We start from the raw sequence: 11,395 nt of genomic DNA on the forward strand, positions 1-11,395 counted from the left end.
ACTTTTAGTAAATGTTGATATCTAAATTATTTAGGCATAATTCAAAACCAAGGTAAATATTTGCAAATAATAATTATTTTCCAAAAATTTGATTTTGTATTTGTTTTTGTTTTAATTATCTTAAAATACAATCAGCTAAAGAGTTATAGTAAGTAAATTAATACAGTAAAAACGAGAGAATCAAATGGTATAAAAGAATAACAATTGTCTATGGTACAAAGTCAGTAAATTAAATAGTGGAGTTATTTGCAAACGAAAGTAAGAACCCATCTATAGGCTAAAACAGTAATAAATACTCGTATATTGTAGAAGATACAAAATGGAAACATTAAGTGTAGGCACGTGACCTTCCATATTTGGAATCTAAGGTGAGTTTCGGACGGTTACATTGTTAAAAATAGTTGATAAAAAACTAATTTGTATTATACAGTATTTGTAATAGTACAGTTGATGCACATTTAAATATCATGATCAATTTGCCTCCACACAGAATTAAATGGTCAAAGGGGAAACAGAGCAAAAGAAGGAACACTAAATAATAAAGTCAAATTAAAATCGGTCTGAACCATTTTTATATTTATTTTACTAAACGTTCAAACATGGCATATTAGCAGTTCCTTCTTTTTAAAATATTGTTGGTGATGATATAAATAAAACCTATCACCTTATCTTCCATGGATTATGTAAATAACTGCAAGGTAGACCACCCAAATACTTTTTAGAGTGAGCGACAAGGATGATTTTAAAGCAAAATGAGTACGACGAAATCTGTACCTAAATTCAGAAGTACAATAATAATATAGTCTTATGTAGCGCCTAATACAATGTTTCTTTACCTTGCACACAAAAATAATCCATTAAATATCAATAGATAACCAAAACATATTTAAACCATCAAAACCATTGTGTATTTTGGCTCCATCCCGAATTCAAAATGTTATAATACTTCGTTAAAAATATGATTCAAATAAGGGTTTGAAAACAGCTAAAATATCAATTTGATGACCTTTAGCTTCTGACAAACCTCTGATAGGGGCCCTTGACAACAGCTTCATGACCCCACGAATTTCTCGCTTTGCGCGCGATGACTGCGATGATCTAGTGCTGATGATGCAATGTATATGCCTCTTACAAATACTAGAAGTGTTTAATTATTAACTTAATGCTCAAAATATCAATTACCTCGTAATATTTTGTTACATATTCATCTCTATATTGCGATTTAATAATAACCATTACTGTTTTTTTACCAATGCGACACCTTAACAGTTTACGTTAATTTTGTTTTCACTAATCATGCGGTATATTGCTCAAGAAAACAACAAAAAATATGACATTAAATGTTGTTAATCACGTAGAGTTATGTTGATGTGTGGTTGACTTAACAAGGTGATATACTTTCAGTGTACATAATTGCTGTGTTCCGACTAGACTATTCGTTCTTGTGGTTAAATCCAGCAGTTCCTGTATTAGACGAAACTCTTTTTTCAAAAATGGACCTTACCGTATTTAATTTTCCGGTAAAGCTTAGGTGGATGCAATAATATAATAATTTGTGTGTTACGTAGTAAAGTCCGGTTAAATTGAAAAGGGCAATGTGTTAAGGGTTGTCGCTTCAAAGAAAGGTTATCCGAAGTTAACGTTTATCTCTTTTAAAAATTGGTAATGAATAACTATCAATTTGGTTTTACTTTACTATTAAATACCGGTTGGTTCATAATCAGAAGCATAATGCATGGTTGGGCTGAAACAATTATAACTAGTAATATGAGCTGGATAGTAATCGGATAAAGAGTGATTGCGGAGGGTTTGTAAATGAGTAATTTGTTGGCAACAATGCATGAAGAAGTTAACGTAAATAAGAATAGTCAGGGTTATAGGCCTGTACGATACCAAACAAAATATTTCTACAATAGTTTCTTTTTACATTACGTTGTGAGTTGAAAACATATAGCTCAGTAGTATAATAATTATAATATTATTACATGTATAATTATTTATATCATTATCAAAAATATTAAAAACAAAATCAGATATAATACAGCATCGGTTATACATTCCTTCATAATATTAGCCTTTAAAATGACACATTTCTCTATTAGTGGACTAAACTAAGTTGATATTTAGATACCCGCATCATTGTATTGTAATTTGCCTTTGAGCCAATATACAAAATATAAAAATGTGTAGAACATCACATTAATTTCTACTTTCTGACACTGTATATAAATATACCTGCACCACTGTTACATACGCCATAGAATAGGAGATTTCCCATAAATATCTGATATTATTATTACCATACACAATACGCATTAGGTTAGTACAGCACTTAAGTATCTATAGTATAAACCTACCCCTTCCCACGATGCAACATTATAGATACGCCGCTGTGACAAACAATTCACTAACTAAAGTAATATTAACGTAATGTTTCGAAAGTGTTCGTAGCATAATAATGCACATATTGTATTAAAGTTAATTATTTATGCATTTGGAAATAGATTGATTGAATGATATAACATACCATGATGTGACAGGTCCGTTGGTTCAGTGTTATGCCCCGTAGAAACATGTGGAATTGGGGTAAGGTACTGGCTCTGGTCTGTGGCTTGCATGGCCTGGATAGGTGATGTGTTTCCCCCATTGCAATCTGCTAGTTGCTGCTTGATGTAGCGACCACCGCTACCAAACCCCGTCGGCCAACATGAGGCCGCTGCATACGACATAACCTGGTTATCAACAACTCCATTTGCCTGTGAAAAATACATGCCTTGGTGGTTTGTTGGTGATGCCGCATTGCTTGCTTGTAGAGGAGGCCCACCATAGTCCTGATTTGACATTGAAACAGCACAAGTCGACATGTAGCCGCCGGCGACACCGCCTCCGCCTCCATTTGGGGAATTGGAACCTAGGTTTACAGGGAAACCCATCATGTTCATTCCCATATTATCATAATTATTATTGTTTGTGTTTCCCATGGAACATGCCATGTTTGATAAAGCAGCAGAATTGGGGTTTTGACCGAACATATCAAGTGGAGATCCGCCTAGCATTGGGGTTCCATGCATTCCCGTCATTGCGTTCATCATGGCATACGGGGGTCTGAGGGCTTGACACTTGCGACGAAATCCTCTTGGACGTCTTCGAAACGATCCCTCCTCAAACATAAACTCACTAGCAGGATCTATTGTCCAGTAATGTCCCTTTCCAGGTCGGCCCAACCCTTTTGGTAGTTTGATGAAACATTCATTTAGTGACAGATTGTGACGAACTGAATTTTTCCAGCCTTGGTAAGCACCACGAAAAAACGGAAAACGCTGCATTAGAAACTGATAAATTTCACTTAAAGTAAGCCGTTTTGTTGGTGAACTCTGTATTGCCATGACTATTAAAGCAATGTATGAATAAGGTGGTTTCTCGTGGCGACGGATTCCAGCCCCTACCTTTTTACCGGCATTCGGCTTATCGGTAGGGGAATCGGCTGTTACCTCTGCTGATAAGTCTGTATCGTCTTTGGTATTTGAGTGAATTGGCTGTGTAGATGATGACAAACTGTCGTCCAAATCAGTGCATTCTGACTTGATTAACGGTGGCGAGGTTTGCTGCATTTGTGCTACCTGCATAGTCGTATGCAATACCTGGTGGTTGTGAGCCGTTATCGTCTGCTGCTGTGTGTGTATTGGCGGCGACTGCTGTTGCATTGACGAAAGGGCCAATCTCTCCTGAATCGTCATTTGTAAAAGTAAAATCACGATACTATTGTAAATGAAGAAGTTTACCTGGATAGTCCTCGGGCTATACTGTGATGAGCAACGTGTTGCTACCAATATCTCAAAGATAAATACTTTTTGGTAGTTTTATCTGTATCGTTTATATTTTAATTGGTGACTCATTAAGGAAACATTGACGTAGAACCCAAAAAACAAACAGTTGACGTCCCATAAAGAACCGGAATAAAATACACATAAAAACTCAATGAACAGAGTTGAGTTGATGAGTTAGCGGGTGGTTGTATCCACGACCGAGTAAACGATTGTAATGTTTAGTTGAGTAGTTTGTTGGTAGAGTTGTAGAAGAGCGCCAACTCAGTCCGAAAGTAGAGTGAGAAATGGGCGATCCAATGTCCCGCCCCCCACGTCGAAAACAGAGCAATGTTTTTAGCGCTGACATACGAGAACGAGCATTATCGTGTCAAATACAGGCATTAAGAGCGAGGTTACACACTGTCAACATAGAAACTAGCTTTTTTTCGGGTAAAAGGTCAATCAGATCCCGTATCATACATTAAATAGACAATTACTTTGTTGTACTAGTAGTAGAAAAAAACAAAACAATAGTATGTTCAACGAACAACATCGAATCGTCATTAAAGTGAATAAGAAAATTTAAATATATTTACCAATAAATTGTTGAATTTAAAATACAAATGTAAGCATAACAAAATGTGTATTGTTAGACATAGCTACAATGCAGTTACTAGTGTAGTGATATGTTCAACTTAACTGAAGTCAATCAACATAACAGGGAAGTCAGCCAGCCACTTGAAAAACTCCTACAAAGTTTGGGAAAATATCACCGAAGAAAATATTCTTAGCCAGAGAAAAAGACCTATCGAGTTAATTTTGGACAACGTAACTGATACATAATTTTATTTATTTCAAACTTTTATTTCAATCATTCATGCTATAATTTACTAGATTCAGTTTGATAATTATCTAACTCTTTCCTGAGTAGGCATATTTATTTTCTATGATTCTATAGGCCTAAAATACGTTTTGAAAAAAAACCCATAAAACTACAGATACTAGCCTATGTTCAATATAACATGAACCAAGTCAGAGGAATACCATTAAAATAATCGTTTTAGTAAGGGTCGTATTCGTCATATTTACGTTACTCTTTACTTTAAAGTTGTATTGTCTCACAAAACATGAAGAATGAAGACGAACAAAATTAAATTTTGCATAGACCATTTTTTTACTTGTAAAAAGTTCGAAAAAAATGATTACTTTCACGTTTGAAAAATAAATCAGTACGATAAAATACAATATAAATAAAATCAACATACAGTCTTTGTTGATGTGTTTGCTTACATTATAATTGTAATACCTTTTTTCTCAAAATATACGTTGTTTTATTTAATTTTTAGGTATACAATTATAAACAACAAATGACAATAGTGATGCTGAGGATTGTCATGAGTGCTAAGAGAAACATTACCGTTATTATACATAGTTGTTCATTTATTTTGAGAGAAGTAAATTTATATTAAATTGAAGTTATAGACACAAAGCAATAAGTTACTAGTAATAATTTAAAAAGTACTATTAGTTGATGTTACTAAATATTTTTCTTTTGTGAAGATATATTTGCATCAAAATAAACCATCTTGTTCCGTTAATATTAAAATAGTTTTCTATACTTTCTAGGGCCTATACTTTCCCATATTATTTTTTTTTAAAGCCCAGTGGTTTTAAGATTAATTTTGCAGACAAAAGTGGGAGGGGGAGTGGTTTCTTTTCGAAAAAAAACCCATGGGAATTCTTTTTTAGGTTTTACAGTATATTTCAATAAATTGAAATTGAAATGGATTACAACAAAAAGAAGGAATAGTGGTAAAATTGAAAAAAAGACTTCGATATCAACAATCAGCCAATCATCTATCAAATCAACGATCATCTAATCAATCAATCAATCAACACAATTAGCTAGCTAGCCATTCGAACAACTAACCAGCAAAGGGACTACTATTTGGGTGTAGGCTAAGTGTGTGTGGTTGGACTGGCAGAATAGTTCCGGCCTAAAAAGCAAGAAAAAATATCCTTTTTTATGCTTAAAAAAACTGTAATATATATAATTACCATAAATTCGATAATATCATGGGAACGCTGATATGATGCCATTAATCTGCGCCAAATTTCTAAAAGTTATTTCGCAGCCTGTCTAACTGTAGTCTCTCCCCCACACCCAATCCACTCAACCGATGCTCAAATCAGCCTAGCAGCATAATATAGTTTTTACATGAATTTCAGTTTTGATTTATTTTTGTGTGTGTTAATCGCTGCTTATTGTTTCAATCGTTATCTGTTAGGCCTAACAGTAACTAATTAATCAACAATAAATAGTCTCTGACTGAGTTTATTATACCTTCGAGTAATCGTTCTACATATAACTCGAAACTAAACTGTAAAATAGTTGCTCACAGGTTTATAATGGAAATAACCCCCACGAGAACGGATACACATCATGATAACTGGTAAAGCCTGGCGCATTGACGTCTAAAGGGAGACATGTGATATCTTCTCTTGTCTCACAGGGCCTAGCAATGGACGTGAACTACCTCACTGTAGCCTCATTACCATCCGTTAAGGTTGACGTTTTATAACCATTTTTCAAGCTGAATATCACCCTCTTTGTTGGTTGTCATTCGATCCGAACACCTAGCATTTTTATAACCCGATCTCAATCGAGCGACCCGCGATTACGCTACATCACAACATGATAATTGCGTTTTATATTCACGTGCGATGCATCGCCTTCATAAAGTTTTATGAAGCCGTTTCGGATAGTTGCGTGGGTCATTGACTGTAATGAACCATATTCTTTATATATTACAATAGAGCATGTAGGCCTATTCGTTCGTGTAATCATTTTCTCACTTTTCATCAAACACATACCAAATTAAATACTGAATTATATACACAGTAATATACAGTACATATAATCCTTTAAAAAAAAATTGGGGACGAAATAAACAGAAAAAAATTCTACGGAATTACGAAAAACGTATAAATTCTAATGCTAATTATAATGATATTGAAAATTCCATATCTACTATGTAGTCGTTCTTGGATAACGTCACGTGTCTTGAGCATACTTTGTTGTATAAAAAGTTTTAAAGCAAGCAATGTCTTTATTTATTTTTCATAGAAATCCAACGTCGCGAAACTCCGACCAATTACAGTATGGATAGACTATAATATATCGTGCTTACAAACGCAACGCAAGTAATTTGACCAATAAGCGATGGATTATTCAAACTGTTGCTTGTCATTGGTCATTTCGCCTGCGTTGCGCTTACGTCTTTGTTTCGCTAGTAGGAACCACGCAAGTGTCTCATTTGAGCGTAGGGAATGGGGTACAAGAAAGAGTTACAACCCTGACACAAGGTAGGAATGAACTCTTTTAATTTATTCATATACACAAGTAATTGAATCTGACGGTTAGTCGAAAATTATATAGGCTTATTACGAAAACGTTATACATATCAAATGTATGTATATTTTTAGATTCGTCTTTCCAGGGTCTTAAAAAGGGATTTGGGCACAGCCTATAATCTAACGAAGCGGTCAAACGATGCTAAGAAGTGGAATGGTTATCAATAAATAAACGTCAGCGGAAGAGGTTATTCACAATCGGTACAAATTTTAAAATGTTATCGGTTCTTTAATAACATTTTTCGTAAAATACATTTAGGCCTTTATTATTTACTATTAAATCAAATATGTATTATTATTCATAATTTTAGAAGTCGGGTGAGTCGTAGGCTTATGTGTTTATCCATTCATTTCGTCAAAATAAATGTCACTAACCGTGACAAGAGGCAACAACAAAAAGAGGCAATATGGAAAATATACAGAAATATGAACATAAAACAAAAACAAAAAAAACAAAAAAGAATTAAGAATAATAATTGTATTGCATTTTATATATTGTAAATATTTATTTATTTATATATATACCTTTGTCGTGGGTATGTATGTATGCATGTGTACAATCATGTACTCGAATATATGCACTTGTGTGTTTTGTACAGAGACATAGACCTATTGTAGAAAGGAATAGTTAAAATAAAAGAAAATTATGAAAAAAGTGGATAATACAAATAAAAGTATAAAGTATATATATATATATATTTGACCGAATTGTTTCGATCAAATCGTACTAAAGATAAAAGAAAGTACAAGAAAATACAGAATAACAAGGGAATATATATTTGGATGAAGTGTAAAATCATTGTATTGATCATTTGAGAATGAAATGAATAAAATAGTGGTTAACGCCACAAAAGAGAAAAAAAAGAAATATGAACATTTTGAATTTACAACATTTTAAAATATAATATCACTTACCAAATTGTATTGAACTGTAGAATGACAGTAAACATTAGAAAATAAAACAAAGAAGATAAAAATGAGAATATGAAGATATAATTATTTTGATGATTATGATATGATACAATAATGCGTATAAAAAGTGGTGTTATCGACACAAAAGAGGAAAAAAACAACTATATAAGAAAAACATTACAAGCAACACACATAAATAAAATTCGACATTTAAAACATTAAAATAAGATTTAAAATACAGTTATAACATTATTAAAAGATATTAAACGTGGTATAAAACAGATTTAATAACCATTACAAAAAGTTACATGTTTATTATTTCTGTTGGGTTCCTTGAATTTTTCCCTGAAATTGTTAAAAAACTTTTTTTCTTTTCGTTGCGTCGATAACGTAATTTAACAAATTTCCTGAATTATATAATGTTTGATATTTTTCCGTTTTTAATAACACTTGGACTTATTTAGGCCTACTCCATTCCTTTAGGCCCAGTAAGTAAGTGAGTAAAAAGTGCCGTCAACATTTGTTTTTAATATACTTTAGTAGGGTCGTCCTAAGATAATTATTATAACACAAGTTACGTTCTGGTGTTTTGCATCTTATAATTCAATTGCCATAATTTAACATGATTTCGATTTTGTCGAATTTCACCACAAAAAAAAAGAAAAAAAGAAGTGTGTTAATTAATTTGAATATGAAAGAAATAAACTTCCATTCAAACTAAACAAGAATTTATAAAACTCAAAGCAACTTTTCAAAATTAAGAAAGCATGAAAGGAATAGTTAATAATTCAATTCAATTCAATTCAATAAACATTTATTTACAAAATCTGAATACATAGGAAAACAAGAAACAGGATTGTACAGAATTATAAAAATATGTTTCAGAAAATGAAGGCAATAGCCCTGAAAGATGTTGGGAAACATCTTGAGTTGGGCGAGCCTTGAATGTCATTAACTTTCTTGTTATAATAGGCTATAAAAAATTATAGGCCTACACTAAACACTAATTTGTGCGCTGTATGATTACAAATGAATGTATTTTTCTATTTTCAAGAATAAGTACAATCCACAAATATTGTAAAGGGTAAAGTTTAAATTCCAAGAAAGTTTATGTATAAATACATCTTGTTTACGGACGTATAAAAACGCAACGCAAGTTTGACCAATCACGACGCGATGGATCTGTAAGTGTCGCTTGTGACTGCCCAACGCAGTGCGAATGTCATTGCATTGCGTCAAATATGGCAACCAAGCTTTAGTGACTGCGCGAAGCTCCTTTAAGTTTCAACGCTGTATAAAAATGAGTGATGGATACGATAAAAGCCGTAGGATGATACAAGTCACAGAAAACACACAACCTTCGCCAAAAGTAAATAGATCCGTGTAAGAATAATTAGTTATTTGTGGAAAAGTTTTCTTGGGGTCGAATCTCCTACTGAGATTTGAGTAGCAGGGTAAGATGAGCTACTGAGTACATTTAATGGCGGCCACAACTAATCTAAGAATAACAATTTGGATCATCAATATACCACCCTGGTCGTGAACAAAATTGACCATGCATTCGGACCAAATCGCTAGATTAACTCGAGCTAGGCCCCCAGGCGCTGGTGCTATGTAACTTGATTGTAGTCTAGAGGCGTCAGATCGCCGCTGAGTCTGCAGGATTCAGTAAATACCATGCTTGTGGGTGTAGATAGGTTAAGGCAAAAACTGACAGGTTACAACCCTTGGTGATCACTTACTGTCAATTATGATACAGAATAATGAATTGATGGATTAAGGATTGTAACAACAGTCCCTAATTGCGAATGGTTATGGTTACAATTTAATACATTGAAATTATTGTTATAAAGAATGATACAGTACAGTATAGGTTGCTGTCACTAAATAATAGCATATACAGGATATTCGATAAAGTCGTCATACAATTTAGAACCAACAATTATTTTTAAATAAACAAATATATAAAGAGATAAAGTAGTTTCAGTAGGCCTAATGTACAGAAATTCAAATTTTAAAAATTATAAACATATACATTTATGCGACTGATATGTGACACGTTAGACTGGAGAGAATTGTCTTGTTCTATTCTAACAAAAGTAAAACAAATTCCCGAGTGACATATTCACCAATAAGTGAGATATTCTTAATATGACCTACTACTAAGCATTTCACTTAAATCAATAAATATTGTGAATTGCACTTAAAGGAAATTCTCCAACAAGTTTATTTACTAAATAAACTTCAGGCCTATACTTATACTAAACCATTCATGCTAGGGTGTAACGTTATATAACATAGAGGAATTACTAATTAGGAAAATTCCTCTGGGGCTATAACAAATAACGCAGATATGAATTGAATTAAGTCTACACATCAGACTATTATCGATTTTCTAAAGAAAAAAATGATAAAAAGAAGGAATTACATTCTGTTAACATGAGGCTGGCACTACAATGTCAATTCCTTTGCAACAACATTCTTAACCCATTATTGTATCATACGAAAATATCGTATGATGTAGCAAAATACATATTTACACAATATGTTCTAATATGTATTATGTATATATGAAGTTTTTAGGTAACGTGAGCTGAGCCGGCCGCACACTTCCCTCCTACCCCTCCCCCCCCCCCCCCATACCCTTTACCTCGCCTTGTATTCTCAATGTAACGTATTGAACCGTATGTATCTATTATGTGTCTATTTTAAACAACTTGAATCTTAAGATTAATCCAGATCTTCGAATTGCCACTTTATAGACGTATAACATTTCAACATTTCATACTTATATTTAGAAGATAATTAACGTCTAATACACTTATTAACATTGTTTACCACTAAAAACTCACTTCAAGTTTGACACAAAACCAATGATCTTTCGAAATGGTGCTACACAAATGGAACTGTTGATTGATTGCTTTATGTATTGATTGATTGATTACTTTATGTATTGATTGAAAATTGTATTGATTAATTGCTTTATGTATTGATTGATTGTTTGCTTTATGTATTGATTGATTGATTTATGTATTGCTTTAATTTTTTTTGTATTGATTGACTGATTGGTTTCTTTATGTATTGAGTAATTGCTTTCTGTATTCATTGATTAATTGTTTACTTTAAGTATTGATTAATTGATTGATTGTTTATTTTATGTATTGATTAATTGCTTTATGTATTGATTGATTGTTTACTTTATGTATTTATTGAATTACTGATTGTTTACTTTATGTACATTGGTTGATTGATGTATTGATTTG

At 32.7% G+C, this 11,395-nt stretch overlaps 1 protein-coding gene across 2 annotated transcripts in view; it reads right to left on the reverse strand.

Annotated features, from left to right (window-relative positions):
- Positions 1 to 11,395, reverse strand: part of LOC144850839 (forkhead box protein F1-like) — a 73,338-nt gene that overhangs the window by 25,462 nt on the left and 36,481 nt on the right. Inside the window, exon 1 of one of the 2 annotated variants that reach the window (XM_078708312.1) lies at positions 2,528 to 4,012. The exons of the other annotated variant lie outside the window; for it this stretch is intronic. Coding sequence (XP_078564438.1) covers positions 2,528 to 3,737 — 1,210 coding nt within the window. The 5' untranslated portion in view covers positions 3,738 to 4,012. Of the gene's footprint in view, positions 1 to 2,527; positions 4,013 to 11,395 lie in introns of those variants that run through there. 2 annotated transcript variants of the gene reach the window in all.

Source organism: Antedon bifida, chromosome 8 (assembly GCF_963402885.1).
Source record: "Antedon bifida chromosome 8, ecAntBifi1.1, whole genome shotgun sequence".
NCBI lineage: Eukaryota > Metazoa > Echinodermata > Crinoidea > Comatulida > Antedonidae > Antedon > Antedon bifida.